Source organism: Oryzias melastigma, linkage group LG7 (genome assembly GCF_002922805.2).
Source record: "Oryzias melastigma strain HK-1 linkage group LG7, ASM292280v2, whole genome shotgun sequence".
NCBI classification, from domain to species: Eukaryota; Metazoa; Chordata; class Actinopteri; order Beloniformes; family Adrianichthyidae; genus Oryzias; species Oryzias melastigma.
In genome coordinates this window covers 9,465,182-9,484,125 of record NC_050518.1, presented here as the reverse complement: position 1 = coordinate 9,484,125, position 18,944 = coordinate 9,465,182, and the positions used below count along the sequence as shown (strand labels likewise).

Here is an 18,944-nt window from a genome sequence, read left to right as displayed (position 1 = left end):
ATGATTATGCCATTTTCAGTCAAAATCAATAGAACATAGTTTCTGCAGAGCGGCAATAGACCATTCGAAATTCCCCTCTGAGTTGTGGGCGGGACTGTTGGTGCAGAGTAAGCCCACCTCCTTCCCATTATCCATGTGTTTCAGTGCTTTGCTTCTAGCTTTGTCAGTCACATTAGCTCAATTACTCAGAGAAAAAATTGATTACATGTAATTTAAGAGACCACATTTAATCTTATAGGCACTAAAGAATTGAAAATGGGGCAGAATTTAAAACATTTTTTGTGCTTTTTTGTCCAATTTCAAGGTCAAGTTTTTATGAATGTAATCTTTTTTAAATATGAACTGAAGTTAAACCTGAAATGCTAAATTGATCAAATAACAGAAATTCTCAAAATTAACATTTTCTTAGTTTTGCTATCTTAATAACTCGTGCTCTCCCATGGGGTCCAGATGACCCCACCCTTACATTGAAGTATGATCCCTCCCATGACAAAGGTGGACAGAATGTTATGTCTGCCACAGACACCAGTGAAGATGAAAATTAAAAAAAAAAGTTCAGAGCGCTGTCTTATGGGGTCTAAATTACCCCACTTTTAATGTTCACATTTTTTTGAATCTTCAGATCTATAATTATTCAAATGAAAGATTTTAGATCCGTCAGATTTTTCCTGCTGTGAACTTGCTTCTGTTTCCTGTTGAACAGCTGAGCTCATTACTGGCGCTGAGGAACTGAGAATCTTTGTTTAGAAAGCAGTAATGAGGTTTGGTGTTTGCGTATGTTCTCCTTTTTGTGGATGCAGGAGAACTGCAGATGTTGGTCATTATGTCAGAGCTAAGCTGCAGCCTGAGATTAGATACGAGTTTCATCTCTGCCCACAAGAGCCACATGTGGACGCAATCAACACTTTCACAGATCATTTTTACCAAGCACTCAAGCACAGGGAAAAATGCAGATACTGTATCTCAATAGCAACACATGGACAAAGCCCTTGATGGTGAAAGTGGAAAGCAAAGGGTTTTTTTTGTCTTTTTCTTGGGGAACTAAATGATCCAAGAGACAGAAATAATTTTCTTTAGTTGTCATACACTCTCCTCTACACCTTATTAGCTTTTAGCTGAAGGCTAACATGGAAGAGAAATTTTAATCATATTTTTAAAAAAGAAAAGATTTGTTTCTTTTACCGTGTCTAACTTTTTTGACCTCCATAAATACTGGTTGTGTTATGACTCGCTCTAACTCATTCCCCTTCCATATGTTCTGCTAACTGTAAAACTTCTATTTACACCAAATCTATTTCATGTGTCCACTTCCATCTGTGAGTCGCATCGCCAAGAGTCTTTAACGCACTTGGAATAGATTACTTTGTGGTTAAACTCTAAATTGAGTTTATGACTTTACGTGTAAGCCCAATTCTTACATTTACAGAAGAAAAGAGGTATAATCTGTTGTCACTATCACATTCCTGCAGGATCCAGTCATTGACAAATGTGTGTGCTTTAGGGCAATTGTGCAAGTCTCCCTAAAGGTGTTTGTGTGTGTGTCTCTGTGGATTTTAAAATAGTCATAAGTGACTCCAGATGTCCCCAGCACACTGGTAGGTCTCATTCAGCAGCTTTCACTCTGTTAATGCTCTCTAATATAAATCTAACTTAAGTCTAATTTGACACAAATGAGAAAAGAGTTGTGAGTCGTGTTGGCTTGAGTGGGAAATCCTCACAAACTGGAACACACACACACACCCAACTATTCATTATTCTCATTATAACTAATTCATGTGCTTGTTAGATAAAGGCTCAGATAAAACACCAAATTCCACTGATTGGTTCCTCTTACTCTTTAAGAGTATTTTATGTCCACAAAAAGCCTTCTCAACACAAACACCACTTTTCCAGGCATGTTCATCCCAGCCCTGAAAGCTGAAACTTTGCTGGAAAAAAAAAAATTCTCGCTCATCAGCATGGAAAAGGGGAGTAACTGCATGATAACATTGTGTGACTGAGACTGAGTCGTTTCTTTTCAGCATTAGTTTCGCCAGACTGTATTTGTTTTAAGCTGCATTAAGTCAGACAGACTTTGTAGGTGTTTAGATTAGATATTGTGTCATGATTTGGGTGTTTTCATCAAACTCTCCGTACTTACATCACTGCCCAAACTTAGCACTTGTGTTTTCTGCTGTAGGTACAGTCAAGTCAGATGGGAAGCCCATGGATAAATCTCGTTTATCCGTGAAGGCTTCAGGACTTCAGCGTTCCTCCTCTGATGCTGGTAAAGAGCAACGGAATGGCAACGGAGCCGGTGAGCATCGGAAACCTCCCACCGGACTGGTCAAGTCCTCCAATGGGGGAAACTTTGGCTTCAAGAGGCCCACTTCCGCTACCAGCAACGGCACAAACAACGCCACTGTGCCCACCGTCACAAGCACGAGCATCAGCTCCATACCCATCGGCTCAGCAAGTGCTGGGAAGACCCCTAAAACATCCGGCATCCCCATCAAACCAAGTGTAGGAAGTTCAGGGCGTAAGACGAGTTTGGATGTTTCCAACACTGACCACAGCGGGTTTCTATCTCCAAGCGCAAGAACTTCTCTCCAATACCGCTCTCTTCCTCGGCCGGCCAAGACGAGCACTCTGACTCTGACTCGACCAAGCTCAGCTCGGCCCATCAGCACCATGGACACGAGCTCTGGCCTCATCAAGCCTTCCACAGTAACACAGCAGGGCTCGAGGCTTAAGGAGCCTGCCTCCGGACTTCCCTCTGGAACAGGGTTTAGTAAGGCAGCGGGGCGTGGGATCCCGAGTCCTGGTCCTGTCAATCAGACAGACAGAGAGAAGGAGAAAGAAAGAGCCAAAGCTAAAGCTGCTGTATCGGACTCAGAGTGTGGAAGTGGGTCTCTGAAGGGAACGTCTTCAGAGAATAGTGTGAAGCTGCACGGCCTGAGACCTCCTAGCAGCAAGGGAATGGACGTGTCCTCACCCAGCACACACAGGTACTGAAACTATGAACCCTACTTTCCTCTAACACCAGCAGATTGCTGCTTCTTTGTAATAAGTAAATAAATCATGCATTATCTTTGTGTTATTTCAGAGTGTCTGGGGTGCGCAGCCTAGTAAAGCCCCCATCCATAGCCCAGCTTGACAAGTTGAACTCCAACAACCCGGAGTCCGAGGTACAGGACACTCCAAAGATCCCCCCGTACTCCAAGCTTCAAGACCTCTCCACCTCAACAATCAGCTCCTGCCTGACCCCCAGCCCCGCCCCTTTACTCAACGTGAACTCCTCAGCCTGCTTCTCCAGCAAAAGCATAGGACTAGGCCCAAGGCAGGCCACCTCCCTTGGGGTCGAGGAAAATGAAGAGAGAACCTCTCCACTTCTCTACCCTCGAATGTCTGGGCTGCATCGTAGTATGGAGTCTCTGCCTCTCCAGATGAGTCTGGCCCCACAATCCCAGGAGAGAGACAAGGAGAGAGGGAGGGACAATTTGGTGAGAGGTTACACCACCTTAGAGTCCCGAGACAAAGGTTTACAGGAAGACAGAGACCCTCCCTCCAGCTGGAGCTCTGGAGGCAAAGTTTCATCGACTGTCATAGACAGGTCAGTTCAGTTCTGCTGACACATCAATCTAAATCACACTTGTGCTGCTCAGTGACCCAAATGGAGCTTATGTACACATGCAAAGCAGCAGTGGAGCTCTCTCTTCTGGCCAGCTGAGGAACTGAATTCATTTGTTACTCCACAAAATCAACCAATACTTTGTTTTACTTGCTTTGTTATGCTGGTGTTATCATTACCCCTGTATTTTATGACAAAAGTACAGACCAATGACATTTATACTAAATAACAAAACAAGAAGTTAAACATTTTAAAAATGGGTTGTAGAGTTAGTTTATTTTAGGTTTAGTAAAACCAAAAAAAATTTTAAAAAGTTTTTTGAAACACTTGAAATCAAGGATTTGTTCAAAATCTGAACCACGTCCTGATAGGTTGTAGAAAGCTATAGTTACACAGAGCCTGGTTTCAGTTCTGTACCAGCCTGAAGTCATAATTACTAGCTGACACTAGTGTCAGTGTGCATCTTTGTGCCTGCGGCATGTTCATGAGACTTAAATGAGGGCCTGCAGTTCGGCTCAGCTAATGCCATTGTTTATTTTCCACAGTTCACAAAAGGACAGGAATACACTGCCAAAGAAGGGTTTAAGGTATGTGGGTGTTCAGATAAAGCTACATTTAAAAAGATTCCCCTTTTTGAAGCTTTTATGTTTAAGTCGAAACTTCGGATTTGCAACAGAAGGAAAAGTAGGAATTCCTAGTTTTCGGTTTCTGTGAGATTTGCCAAAATGGAGAGGAAATTGATGCTATTTACTGCTCTGATTATATTTCTTTGGGTGTATTCAGACTGAACACATTTGGCTCACTTAAACTGAACCAGAGTTCGTTTCTTACAATAACCCAGAACAAATTTTCAGTCTGAGCAGACTCAAGTGGACCCACTCTCAGGCCCATCTTTTGAGGTGCCCATCTCCAATCATCCTGAGCTCCAGTTCGCTTTGAGATTTCTAAGTCTGAATAGGCTCTATGCTTGGAGTAGAACATCTGGACCAAAATGGCCACCATAGCCGAGCATTTCGGGTTCTAAACAGAGTAGCGGAGCAACGATGAGACACAGCAAATCATTGAAATTTGCTTAGATGAATGCTGGCCCTTAAATTCAGCTGTTAACGTGATCCACTTTGCTTCCCACTTTGTTTTTCTGACAATCTAGATGTCAAAGACATGTAGTATCAGAGTACCTTCTTAGTCATTATCTCTTCAGTAACCGCCTTGCACTATGCCTCTGCCATACCAAAGTAGCAAGTAAAAAGTTTTGCACCTGACGTTGACCCAGAAGTTCAAAATTGGTCAGGAAAATATAAAATTTGAAAAAGTGAACTATCCCGAGAAGGATTGCAAAGCTTTGGACTTCCATTATTCTTTTTCTCGATCTTTTGCCCCGACTTCTTAATTCCTGGCCAATGACTGAAGAGATCTTTAGTCATGTGGTTTTGTTTACAAGCTTTGATTTGGAGCAGACATGTCTGGTTGATAGAAGTCTGGAAACAGACCAAACACAAGGACCAAATTAAGCGGACTTGGTCTGAAACAGACTTTTTCAGTCTGAATACATCCTTAGTTCATCTTAGTCCTTAATTCATTGGTTTAAGTCACAAAAAAGAGCACTGTGCTTCTCTGTAGTTGCCATTGACAAAAAAATGATGCAATTTTGTCAAATTCACAAATGTTTTTATTTTGACACCAATCCCCAAACTTTTAGACATCATTCCCGTTCCTTACCCATCAAAAATGTTTTAAACTGTTTTCCATTTGCAGCTTGTTTATATCTTCAGACCCGTTAAGTAAGCCTTGAACACTTTAATATTGATAATGCTGACTCAGTCCTCTCTGTCTGCAGTTTCAACGGCTCCTCTCAGGCTGAGGAGGAAGGGAAGGAGAAAGGAGAAAGGAGGCACTCCCATACTGTTCTCAGTATGACCGACTCACTTACTCTTCCATTACTGTCTTCCCCCACCTCCCTACCCCGCACCTCAAAGACCAGTATGGGTGTGTACCTGAGCATGCAAACAGCGAGGGATGCTCCTTAGAAAAGCATGCTCAGCAGAGCATCTGTCTTCATTTGTTTGATATATATTTTAGCTGATGGCTCTCTGCTGTCCTCACAGTGTCCAGCCCTGTTGGTGGACCTCCCAGGATGACTCGATCCAACAGTATTCCCACACACGACCCCACCGTGGAGCTGTATGGTGCATCGCCACTGGGCAGCTCGCTGTCGCTGAGTGAACGTCCACGCAGCATGGGTATGGTTCGCTCTGGATCCTTCAGGGATAGGGAACCCAATGATGACGGTATATCTCCCCATATCAGCACTGATGTTGTGTTGTGTGAAGTCCTGTCTGGTCCCATCTGTTCTAAAGACAGATTTCATTCATTCTCATCCAACACAAAATAATCCTTAAAGAACTGTCATCAAAGGCGATATTTAGACCTGAACTGTCATTTACCTGTTTGCTCTAGTCGATAAAGTGACTCTCAGCTAATACACAACTGTGCTATAAATAGTCAGTAATACCTATGTCAACTCTAAAATTGCTGTTAAATCTCAGATTCTTTTGTGACGTCTGCAAAAGTGAACCCACAGGGCCTTCATTTGTTTTGTATCCTGTGTTTAAATGGCTGCCATCTGGTTAAAATCCTTCCATATTGCAGTCCAGCTGAGCATTGCCCCTCCCTGAGCCAGTTTAATAAACAGGAAGACAAGAAATTAAGACAAAATGTGTGAGAATATACACATTTTGAGAATCAGTTTTTGTGTTTCATGCGTTTCATTTGTATTTTAGGTTTTTGTGTGCTAGTCTTTGTGTGTTCAACTGCCTACTAAATGGATTTTTTAAAATAAAATGTCTGATTTTTTTTCTTCCCAGTTCACGGATCAGTGCTCTCCTTGGCATCCAACGCGTCCTCAAGTTACTCCTCGGTGAGTGTGGACAGCATGCAGATTCAGGTAGATATAATAACAATCGGCGGGTCGCTGTGGTGTGTTCGTGATTGTGTGTACAGGTTACTTCCTTGTGTTTCACTCTGATCTTAATACTATCCCAGACACCCTATTGGACTCTCATCTTTTTTTTGTTTCTCTGCACCTCTTCTTTCTTTATCTAATATCTTGCCTTTTTTTCCCTTTTCTCTTCCCAAGGCTGAGGAAAGGATTCAGGGAGAGGCGAGTATTGTCTCTTCTGCAGCTCTGTCTCCCTTTCTGTTTCTACTCCTTTATTTCCATTCATCCATCACACTCATCCCTGTTATCTGTCAGCGAAAAATGATTTATTTCATGAGCACATCCATTTATGTAACTATCATGAACCATTTTCAACAGTCATAATATTGTGATATTTTATCATGCAGCCTTTTTGCTATGTTACAGCAAATCCGGAAGTTAAGGAGAGAGTTGGAATCGTCGCAGGACAAGGTGTCCAACCTGACCAGCCAGCTGACGGCAAATGTGTGTAAAATTTGTTTGCACAATATGTCAACTGATCCCCAAAACTCCCCAACAGGAGTGTGTGAAGTCTGACAAAAACCTAATAAAATGTTATGATGCCCAGATTTGGCTGAAGGACATTTTACCACTTTAGCTAAAGCCTCAAAATGCTGCATTTCCCCCTTTGAGGCAAATGACATAATAAGTTGTGGCTTCTCCCTTTAATTTGACTCCCACATACCTGTCATTCAGTTGACTAATACCTTCAGGCTGAAGTAACTAATACTGGAAGTAGTACTTTAGGAACAATGCATGGGTGCTTTTATTTTGTTGTTGTTTTTCTAAAGATTTCATTTTATTCTCAAGTATTTGGACCCCGAATTATAATATTTTAGAGCAGTGCAAGTCACGGACTGATGCAGAACCTTTCTTGCAATGCATGAGAGCCACTTCTTTTCTTGTTCTCGTATAAAGATTCAAGTAAAGATTTGACATTCATCCTGCGAGATGTCAGTCACAGATCATTTGTGTAGAGTCTCGTCCACATTTTTGTTCTGCCGGGCAAGCCTAAGCATCTCCCCAAAACCACCTGTAGCTATGCCGCTCAGACATATGTCTGCTTGTCAGTTGATAAGTTCAGCAGTAAAGAAAACACCGGCTATATTGACTTCACACAACAAAAAGTTATTTTACTTGTTTTATTCGTTTAAATGTATCTACTAGTACTTAAGACAAATGTTCCAAAAACAAAAAACTTTACTGTATTTATAAATTGTCAAAAGTAGAATATTTGGCCATACTATTTTCCTACGGCAAGCATGTAGAACCAAAACTTCTTAAAATAACCAGTTCGCGCTTTTCAATCAATCCATCAAACTTTATTTATATAGCATTCAAAACAGCAAAATGCTTGCTAATACATTGTTTAAAAATACATTGTTTAACATAAAAAATACAAAGCTAAAACAAAAATTACTTAAAACAAATTTACAAAACGTAATATTGAGATGGTTAACCTTAATTTTTATCCAGAATATATAGTATATATTCATGTATGCATAAAAGTTTATTTTGAGTCTCTTGAAACTGTCCGCTTTTTGTAAATATATGATCACTAAAATGTTTTCGGAAGAGTATTTTGAACAAAGTACTGATTTCTGTTTTTTTTATGACAGGCAAACCTCGTGGCGGCCTTTGAGCAAAGTTTGGCGCTGATGACAAGTCGACTCCAGAGTCTGTCGATGAGTCACGAACAGAAGGTGCGATCACAACCTCACGCTTAAACACAAACATATAAATCCCACTTCCAGCTGCATTCCAACATCATGCCCGACCTAAGTGCAGCCAGCTGAGAGCCAGCATAGCATGTGGTAACTTTGATCACAGCCTGCGGCAGGAGCTGATTGTATGTTAGAGGCCCAGAGAGCAGAATTATGAGGTGAGTTTGGTATGAAAGGAGGACAGAAAAAAACTCCCCAGTGTTAGTCACAGGATTTGCACTTGCACTCGAAGCAACATTCCTGCAGTCTTCTGTCTGTTTTGTTGTCAATGAACTGATGAGGGCCTCAGGCTGAATTTAGTGTGTATGATGGAGTGTGAGCACACGTGAGGAGTCTTTCTAAGTCCTTTATGCTTTGCTGCTCCCTCTGAAAGCCCTGTCTAGGCCGCTCCAGAAAAGTCTTTGTTGTGAGTGCCAGCGCACTGACCTGTGGATTTCAGCCTGGAGCAGACTTTAACTTTGAGGAGGTGAAGCGGGGGGCTCCATTTAAAGAAAAGTGGAATTGACTTTAGCAGATGAACAGCATCATAGAGCAGCTCTGTTGTTGTGGACTCCTTGTTCTTTTGAGGAGCAGTTAATTCTGAAAGTGTTTGAGCTCAAAATACTCATTAGGTTGACCAAAACATCAAGCAATATGGTCATTTTTTATTGTTATTTTTGATATGATCAACTGGACAAATCAGTGATTTCCTGGATTTTTTTCTTCCGTATGTCATTGTGGAAGTTTCTCCTCTGGCTGCCCCCTGCACTCACAGTGACACTGAGGCCGCTCCAGAACACTGTGGCGCATTTGATGTCTGATCAAACAAACGTGTCTCACTGTTTGAAATCCTATTTGACCTCTTTAAATTTCTCTGAAATTTCACATTTACGATGTTTTAGTTGTTCAATGGAAGGCAGAAAACACACTCAAAGAGGCAGTCGGAGCAGAGGCAACCCTCGTGTTCCAACCTTTTACAACTTCTGTCATAAATTGTTTAATTTATATAAGGCTAAATCCTAATTCTTTCCCTACCCCAACTTTTAGCCCTCCAGAGTTATGGAGAAATAGTGTCTTCAAATTCGGACGTTACTCCCACTCGATGATGTCATCAACAGTCGCTGGTTAGTGCGTTAGCGTATAGCTGCTAGTGCTCGAAAATACATAAAAACATTGGTTTTATAACTTTAAAAAGATAAAAAGTAATTACTTACATTTAAATGTAAACTTCCTTGCATCAGAGCACACCCTCATTAAGAAAAGTGCTTCTCCTCCGCAGCATAGTGCAACGTGGCTCGCCCTACCGGTGGAGGGACACAGAACTCAAAGTCACTTTGCTCTACCCTTAAAAAAGCTATTTCTACACACCCCTTTCCCTTCAAATGTCCCTTCAATTGGAGGGGTAGGGGAAGAATTCAGATTTGACCTAAGAGATTATAACTTAGTTTATGCCCAGCAACAGACTGAACCTGTTCAGGGTGTTCCCCATTTTTATCCTGCAGTAGCTGGGTTGGCTCCAGAGTCCCATGACCCAGAAGGGGATTCAGTGGGTTCAGAAAATAAATTGATGGATTTCTAAAAAAGATGTATTACTATATTAATTACGTTATTGAAAATGATCAAGAGTTAAAAAAAAAAGCAGCTTTGTAGCACATAGGTGATCATAATGGAAATATGTTGAGCAAACAATACACCAGATTATTGGGTTAGGATTTTTTTTCTTTTTTTAAATTTGGCTGTAGAAATTACTTTTTTTTTGTTTTTATTGTAGTCTATCAAGTACAAATGGGTTTTATGTTTAAAGAAAAAACACATTTTTTAACTAAACTTGTTGAAAAAGTAATTAGTTTAAGGGTTTTTATGTGATGCTCCTCTGACTTGTAAATGATGATGAGTGAATAATGACACTGCTGCTGCTGCATTGGCTCCTTTTACATATACAAGGTGTTCATGCAGGACTCCGAGTTGATGGAATTGCGTGAGACCATCGAGGCTCTGAAGGCCAAGAACGAGGAAGCCCAGGCTGTAATTCATGGCGCCCTGAACAACCCAGAAAACCCAAAAGGTCTGCTCAATATCCACACATCATGTATTTTTTTATAGTATTCAAGCATCAGTTACTAACATCTAATTCATAATCCTCCAGATCTGCGGATTCGACGTCAGAACTCATGTGAGAGCATATCGAGCTTAAACAGCCTGACGAGTATGTCAAGTGTGGGAAGCTTAAAGGATCAAGATGCCAAGAAGAAGAAGAAGAAGAGCTGGGTAAGTACAAATGGACTTTTAAAGGAACATTTTGTCCTCACTGCCTGGTGTTTGCTCATTATCCGTCATGAAAATGGCAAAGCAGCATGAACACGCTGTGACCAGTCTCTCCCTCCTCTGTGTCGTTATTTTACTGTTTCAGGTCTTTGAGGTGAGAGTCGTCACTGTACAGCCTATTTAATATTATCACCCAGTACTGCTCCACATCCCTCCATCTCTGCTGATTGACCTCACACTGCACTGATTGGCTGTCAGTTCTCATACATCAGATGACTGATATTCAGTTTGAGTGGCAAACAGCAGACAGGATTTTCCTCAAAACTAAGATTTACGGCTTCATTTCTCTTTATTATATGTTGTCTTCAGTCATGTTCCCTGACGTATTCTTTTTTTTCAACATTTTATCCTTTAGTTTCATGTTTGTTTTATAACCAGCATGGACTTTACCATGTAAGGAGTTACTGATACAACAGTCGGTTCTACATGAAATGACCAGAAATTTAAAGGAATAGTTCATCATTTTGGGAAAATTGTTTAGATCTTACACAGGAGAGTAAATATTTGTAACTACCATATTACTATGATCCATACCTCCCATTATGCATTCAGGGCATTTAATTTTTTTTAATTTTAATTCGAGTTTTATTCAAATGTTTATTAAAATATTCAAATACGACAATTTTTCCAAAATTGAACAGAGATCAAAGGTAAAAGTTGAAGTTAAAACACAACTTTTTATTTTTTTATGAGGCTACAACTTAAATGTGTGCAAAAGACCTTAACACTTTCACATTACAAATAAGATTATAACAGCAAACGTTTTTTTAGAGGTTTAAATAAGAATAGAACATCTTCTCACCCAATCATTTAAAGGACAAATGGAAAGAATTCAACAGTAAATACAGATTTATGTCAAAATGAATAATCATGCACATTCTTAGCTATTATAGAGTTTGAAATACGAAGTACCAAATAGAACAGGGACAAAACATAAATGTATAAACATGAAACACAAATCTACTTCCTGTAAAAATGTCTTCCTAATTCTTTGCAGAGAATATTACAAGTGCTGAAACCAAAATGAAGAACTATTCCTTTATTACCCAGCATGTGTTAAATTAACCTTTCGAATTTTAATTTCAACCTCTATGTTTCATGGTGGTTTGAAAATGAGCATTTCATCAAATCCTTTTCTGTTTTTAATGTAGCTGAGGAGCTCCTTCAACAAGGCTTTCAGCATTAAGAAAGGCTCCAAAACCTACTCAGACATTGAGGAAATCACCACCCCGGACTCCTCAGCTCCCAACTCCCCTAAGATGAGTCACGAACTGGGTGAAGCCGACGAGAATCCAGCTTCATCCCTTAAAACATCAGCCTCCACTACCTCTTCAGTGTAAGTGCACAGATGGAAGGAAAGGTTGTTGAATTCACTTCTGACAGCGTCTGCATGTGAGGATTCCACTTGGTCGTTCTAGAATCATGGAAACGGCAGATGAGGGAGATAGTGGAGACACTGCAATGTCAGAGCTACGCTCAGAGCTCCTGGAGAAAGAACGGAAGCTCACGGACATCCGACTTGAGGCCTTAAGCTCCGCCCATCAGCTGGAGCAGCTCCGGGAAGCCATGAACAACATGCAGGTTTGTTTGTGTTAAGTGTTCACCTTTCATCTGTCAGGGTGACTTCAGTCAAAGCTTCAATCTGCTTGTACTTCAGTCAACCGTGGAGAATCTGAGGGCAGAAAACGATCACTTGAAAACAGGAAGTCAGCCCCAGCTGCCCGGCTCCGGTCCCACCTCCTCCACCTCCCAACCTTCAGGCCTGGCCTCTCTGCTGGGGCCCTCGACGAGGCAGATGATGAGCATGTCCCTCACAAAATCCTTCAGTTTAAGCCTGAATGATTGTAAAGATCCAGGTGTGGACTAAAAGCATCCTTCTTTCACATTTCCATCATTCAGCTCTGCATTTTGTAACCGGTCATTACCCTCTGCCATCCTTTAGATGTTTCTATAGCCGATCTGCCAAGTCCGTCATCTCATCAGGGTGAAGGGCAGAGGGCAAAGGTTCTGGTCCGTGTTGGAGATCAAATAGAGGTACACTCTTATAAATGTTGATATTTAAGAACAGAACCTATAGAGTTTATGTTTTCCACTGAAAAGCCCATTTTGTCTTTGTAGGACAAGACTCGGCAGCTTCAGTTCTACCTGGGCTCGGTGCCGGTCACTTCCAGGACTGACTGGGCCTCTCTTGATTCCCTCGTCACCAGAACCTTCAAAGTAATCTTTCCTTCAGATCTTTTTCTGCTCCCTCAAACTTTTGTCTGACTTGGTAACTCGAATTTTGCTTTCTTTTTTAGGATTATTTAAATCAAGTGGATCCAACATCAAGTCTCGGTTTAAGTGCTGACTCACTCCACATGTACCAGCTGGCCCACGGAGAGCACCGACTGATAGGAGAGGAAAAACCCCAAACTTCACCGTATCAGTCCCTCGGCCACATTCCCAATCAAATTCTAGTCACTTTAAAAGGTCAGCAGCACACAAAACAAACCCCGAACAAAGCTCCATCTATATCTTCTTTACAACTCAAGCTAACATGAAGAATGCACATAATTATTAAGATACTAATAAATGCTGCAAAAATAAAAAAATATGTAATTAAAGCAAGGAAAGTAATGCTGGCAATACATCCTCTAAAGAGTGTTGTGGAGTTTGTCGACAGTCAAGATCGCAATTATTAAAACCCAAAATTGCAACGAAGAGGCTGAGGCGTTTGGATCCATGTGCAAAAGGGTTTAATCATTGACAAGAGCAGTCAATAGCAGGAACAGGATGGAATCAAACAGGCAAAAGTCAACACACAAGAGCAGTTGTCAAGAGAAACCTGCTCAGAAAGATTGGTAAATGGCACAAACAAGACTTCGCCCTGAGCTCAGTGCGAAGTCTTGTTTGTGCCATTTGACAAGTTCAATACTTGTCTAGTTAAATGCTAGGTTAAATACAATGGAGGTGATTGTTAAATGGGGATCAGCTGATGGACGGTCTGGGCCTGAGGAACAGTGGCTGATGTGAGAAATAGTGTGAGGAGAGGAGGCCAGGTGAGAGTCATAACTTGGGAGATGGCTCCCTCTGGTGGTTGGCAGAAGGAATAGGGGCCTGACTCATGACAAAAAATCTTAAGAGTAAACAAGAGTTAATTATTTTATTAGTAACCCGAACCCATGTGTGTTATGCATGTCTTAGACTTTAAAACTAGTAGCTTTCCTCAAATGTTTAGTTTAATTGATCAAAAAAAGAGATTGTGGATGGTCAAAGCTTTTGAATCAGACTGACAATCTTTTGATACCAGAAAATTAGATTTAAATATATCTATAATACTAAAAGTCATTTTTTATTATTTAATTTGTGGGTACAAGTCAAGATGAATATTACTTACATCCCGTTCCAAAATGGATATGTTGTTATATTTTTTTAAGTAGTCAAAACAAGTGACAATCATTTTTAACTGTTAGTGTAAAAATGAAATGTTATCAAGCAAACCACCCATTAATAACATTATTTTTTAATAAAAATGCCTAAAATGTCATCATTAAATATTGTTACAAATTGGTTTTTTTTTTCTAAATTTGATATGCATTACCTTTCTTTTTGTGTTTCTTTGTTGTGTCTGATGTTGTTCAGGTCTCAGAGAAAACTGTGTCGACTCTCTGGTGTTTGAGACCCTGATCCCCAAGCCCATGATGCTGCACTACATCAGCCTGCTGATGAAGCACAGGCGTCTGGTTCTGTCTGGACCCAGCGGGACCGGAAAGACATATCTGGCCCAGCATCTGGCCCACTACCTCCTGCAGCGGAGTCGGATGGACTCGTCTGAGCCGAGCGTGCCGGGTCACAGCAGTGCTGTCACGTTCAACATGCATCGGCAGTCGCAGAAGGTGATCCATGTGATTCTTGTGTAAGAGGGACGTTCAATTCTCCTGTTGTTCTCCCATATGAACATTTAACTTTTCGTTGGTGTAGGAGTTGCAGTCGTACCTGTCAAACCTAGCAAATCAGGTCGACAGAGAAAGTGGAGCAGAGCTACCGCTGGTTCTGATCATAGATGACATAAGTGATCCAGCAGCCATCACTGAGCTTGTTAACGGGGCTCTCACCTGCAAGTATCACAAATGGTGAGTCTCTGACTGTTTTCTTTCACCGTTTTGTGCTGAGATTTTTTTATGTGAATGTTAAACAGAGATTGCTCTTCTTTAGTCCTTATATCATTGGCACGACCAACCAGCCAGTGAAGATGACCTCTAACCACGGTCTGCACCTCAGCTTCAGGTGAGCACAAGACCTGCTGTCTCATGTTGCTCTCCCACTGAACTCACTAATCAGTGAAATGTTTCTTGGAACAGGATGGTGATGTTCTCCAACAATGTGGAGCCTGCAAATGGATTCCTTCTGAGATACCTGCACAGAAAAGCTGTGGAGGCCTACCAGAACGAGGAGCTGAATTCAGCACAACGCCGGGCTCTCCTTCACGTTCTGGACTGGATCCCTCAGCTGTGGTACCACCTGCACACTTTCCTGGAGAAACACAGCACATCAGACTTCCTCATAGGTAAGATGGCATGAAAACGATGGAAGCTGAAGGAGATGGTGATCAGTAAATGATCAAACTGTCACCTCCTCCAGGTCCCTGCTTCTTCCTGTCGTGTCCTGTATCGGTGGCAGAGTTCAGGCAGTGGTTCATCGACCTCTGGAACCACTCCATCATACCGTACCTACAGGAGGGAGCTAAAGACGGCATCAAGGTGAGCACTGAAGACCTCCACCGCGTGACAGCAGAACAAAAATAGGAAGCTCTTCAACATATCTCTGTCCTCTCAGGTCCACGGTCACAAAGCGGCGTGGGAAGATCCTGTGGAGTGGGTGAGAGGGACCCTCCCCTGGCCTAACGCACAGCAGGACCAGTCCAAGCTCTTCCACCTACCTCCCCCCAGCATCGGCCCAGCCAATGAAGAAAAGAAGCCTCCTAAAGATACACCTCCACCCAGCACACTGGAATCAGACCCTCTAGTGAGTTCATCTGATAAAGTTCTCTAACGGGAGGGGGATTATAAAGTGATGAGCTGCTCACTGATCATAGAACAAAAGCGTGCAGAACTTACACAATAAAAAGAGAGAGGCGGGTACAGCACCATCAGGTGAATCCAAAGAAAATAAAAAGATCCTTGTTTCAGGAAAATCTCTTATTAAATGAGCTCATCAAGAAAGTTTTTTAATTGCAAAATCTTAGTTTAAGAAAACATGGCTTGAATTGCTTTTATTAAAATATGATGTATTTTCTTACCCTTCTCTTAAGATTTTTTTTTACTTATTTAAATAAAATTAGCTAATGTGGTAGAATTTTTTCTGATTTATTTCTAATAAGGCTGATTTTGCAGTTTACTATAAACACTTTTAGGAGTATAAGCAGGATTTTTGAAGAACATTAGCAAAAACCTGCATGAAAAACTTGTGTTTTCAGAATTTGAATACATTTCTGTGTGGGTCAAAACTAGTGTTTGGAATTTTAGACCTCCATATCAAAAATAGTTTGATTTTAAAGTGAAATAGCTTTCATATTACTTTATAAAGAAAAAAAGCAAATATCTATTTATGAATTTAGGCTTAATATTTTTTAAAAAAAAGCGATATGTTGTAAAAACATTATAGGAAAACTGATTTTTTTTTTAAATAGGAAAACTCAAAGGTATACTTGATGTTATTTTTTGCATACTTTTAATGTGGTGAACTCTTTATTTAACCAACAAAGTAAGCACTAATGCGTAACACCTTCACCCCCTTAATATTTTAAATTTAAGACATTTTTCATGTGTGCAGCGCTAAAGGTAACTCTTGACAGCAAAATTTGATCTGCGGAGTGACTCACTTCATGTCTCCTCCTGCTCCACAGATGGCCATGTTGCTGAAGCTGCAAGAGTCGGCCAACTACATCGAGTCTCCAGAGAGAGAAGGCAGCCTGGATCCCACTCTGCAGGCTGCTCTCTGAAATGACGTCCAATAAATCTTCGAAACCACAGACTCTAAAGTGTTGCAGACACAAGTGCTGGCCCAGTGAGAATAAAAAAGACTTGGCGACGAGCTCTTCAAAGTGCTCAGTGAGCACTTTGAAAGTTAAATGGAAAGCTGGTGATGCCGGGTTAACTTGTGCTACTGTCACCACAAGAGGAAAGAAGCTGCTTTCATTGGAAGCTGTGTTGATCACACTAGAGAAAGACGAGACTTTCCTCCAGATGGGTTGTTTTTGAATCGGAAGATGCATGGTAACCGGGGTGATATGATGCAAGGTAATCTATACAATCCTGCTGCTCATGACTTATTTGATCCCTTAATATTCAGCTTCCACAACCCTCACATCAACTGGTGCTCACAGTTTTTCTTTGAAGACTCATTTTTAATTTCAGAGATTAACTCGCCTGAGTCTGGACACTCCCCCTCCATCTCCCCACAGACAGAGCCATTATCTAGAATGCACTTTATTTTCTACTCGTAATAATTGGATTTCAGAGGGCTGCGTTAGTGACCGTAGAGCAGGGGAATGTCAGTGAATTTACCGGAATGTGCAGTTCAAGGGTGAATCCTCTAGGTGGCAGTATCCTCACACATCTGCCTCAGTGCTCTCCTGGGCTTTGAAGGTGCTCCATAGAAATTCAGGCACACTCAGAAGCCACAGATGTGAACACAGCCTTGAATGTGTTGTTTCTGTTCTGCTCAGATGTGTTGTTGTTAATCAAAAAATAAAAACAAAAAAATGTGGGACTTTGGCGTTAGAGGAAGGTGCATCGATCAATGAAAGGAAAAAGAAATGTCCACATCACTGGAATTAGCAAACTCGTTTACTGACCTTATAAGTAATAAAACCCAACAAAGAAAGACCGCAACTGCTTTATCAATGTTACCTTCTCTAGCCGAGCTTGCATTCAGTGTTTTCTGTGTTTAGATCACTTTGAAACACAAAAACTTGTAATAACTGAAGATGCAGCTTTGAAAGTCTTGATATTCTTAATGTTTTTTTTTTGTTTGTTTGTTTTTTACTGAGTCATTGTCAAGTATGCGCAAAAAAACTTGACTCACCACAGGGTCTGAGACTCTCTGGCACCATTGTTTACTGTTTTGAACATCCTTCCTCTTTTTCCTTTATATCATGTCATAGTGGTACCTGAGAAATGTCCACTTCTGATCATTTTTTGAGGCTACAAGAAAGGCTAAATTTGAATCCAGAGGCTTCCTTCTTCCCATCGCTAAAGAATTGTGAGAAAAATCATAGATTGCAGCATTTTTTTTTCTCGCATTTTGACTGTTATTGGGATAAAACTTCTGGTTGCAGAGAGATTGGTGCCCTTTGACCTTGAAGTACCTTAGACTGCCATATTATATCCAAATGTCCCTCTACGTTCCTTTGAGCTCCGAGAAGTAGAGTCGTGATGCCTAAGTCTGCCTGTGCCTGAAACAGTTTGGCCTGTCACTGCTCATGTCGACCTTTGGAGGCCTCCATTTAGACTTCACTCCACTTGACTTTCTCTTCTCCACTCCAACGCCACTCTTTACACCTTGATGTCCATATATGGTGTGTAGATTGGGGTGTTGGACCTTTAACAGGTGGATAAGCTGTTACTAAAGAAGTGTTGCATACCTTTGCAGTGAATGAGAATGTTTTCCACATCTGGGTCTCTTGTGTGCATTTCATCAAAAACTATTTGACATCATGGAGAACGTGCCTGGGACTGACGAGCAGAACTAGAGCCGGTTTTAGACTCAGATCCCTATTATGTTTCCAAAAAAGTTTCATAGGACCTACCACGCTCAAACCTTACTGCGAGAAAGATTTTTAAAAACCAGTTCCTCTTTGAATTCTTTTTACAAGCATACCAATGTTGTTTTCTTATGCAAATATTTGTAAAGCTTTCTTTCTCTTTTGTACATGACACATCACTATTGTAAACAGTGTAAATAATGTCACTGCATCTGCGACAACAATCACGAAAAGTAGATCTAACAAGGCTGGCCCCTGTATGCAGAAAATGGGCTTCCCTTTTGGTTTTACTGTCTTCCTCCAACTGGAAGAAGCATTTGGCTTAAAAGTTGGCTAAATAATGGTTGTACAGCATGACTCTATACCCACATCAATTCCCCTATGTCTGACATAAAGCTATGGACATAATAAAATCATGCCATTGTTTGCACAAGTGTCTGATTTGTGTGTTTACGATTTATTGTCTACTAGAGTGTACGTTGGGTTGTTTCTTTTGTCATGTGCTGTAAATGTATCTGGCATACCTGCATTATAATTTAAAATAGCATGTAGATACTTTATAGGATTTGAAATGAGCGAGCAGTT

The 18,944-nt window shown here is 41.0% G+C and overlaps 1 protein-coding gene across 12 annotated transcripts in view; it reads left to right on the top strand.

Moving 5' to 3' along the window:
- LOC112159176 (neuron navigator 1) overlaps positions 1-18,797 on the top strand; it is an 86,881-nt gene extending 68,084 nt beyond the window's left edge. For 3 of the 12 annotated variants that reach the window (XM_036212727.1, XM_024293078.2, XM_024293080.2), the window contains 25 exons: positions 2,180-2,987; positions 3,086-3,592; positions 4,156-4,197; positions 5,448-5,596; positions 5,716-5,898; positions 6,475-6,554; positions 6,747-6,770; positions 6,975-7,052; positions 8,207-8,290; positions 10,235-10,355; positions 10,437-10,558; positions 10,701-10,709; positions 11,767-11,951; positions 12,034-12,196; positions 12,273-12,471; positions 12,558-12,649; positions 12,734-12,832; positions 12,913-13,084; positions 14,237-14,490; positions 14,576-14,727; positions 14,810-14,881; positions 14,956-15,161; positions 15,236-15,354; positions 15,431-15,619; positions 16,500-18,797. In XM_036212727.1, the coding sequence (XP_036068620.1) occupies positions 2,180-2,987; positions 3,086-3,592; positions 4,156-4,197; positions 5,448-5,596; positions 5,716-5,898; positions 6,475-6,554; positions 6,747-6,770; positions 6,975-7,052; positions 8,207-8,290; positions 10,235-10,355; positions 10,437-10,558; positions 10,701-10,709; positions 11,767-11,951; positions 12,034-12,196; positions 12,273-12,471; positions 12,558-12,649; positions 12,734-12,832; positions 12,913-13,084; positions 14,237-14,490; positions 14,576-14,727; positions 14,810-14,881; positions 14,956-15,161; positions 15,236-15,354; positions 15,431-15,619; positions 16,500-16,595 (4,205 nt within the window). In that variant the 3' untranslated portion in view covers positions 16,596-18,797. The remainder of the gene's footprint in view (positions 1-2,179; positions 2,988-3,085; positions 3,593-4,155; positions 4,198-5,447; positions 5,597-5,715; positions 5,899-6,474; positions 6,555-6,746; positions 6,771-6,974; positions 7,053-8,206; positions 8,291-10,234; positions 10,356-10,436; positions 10,559-10,700; positions 10,710-11,766; positions 11,952-12,033; positions 12,197-12,272; positions 12,472-12,557; positions 12,650-12,733; positions 12,833-12,912; positions 13,085-14,236; positions 14,491-14,575; positions 14,728-14,809; positions 14,882-14,955; positions 15,162-15,235; positions 15,355-15,430; positions 15,620-16,499) is intronic. The other 9 variants (XM_036212736.1, XM_036212734.1, XM_036212732.1 and 6 more) reach the window with 9 other exon arrangements.
- Positions 18,798-18,944: the final 147 nt, after the last annotated feature.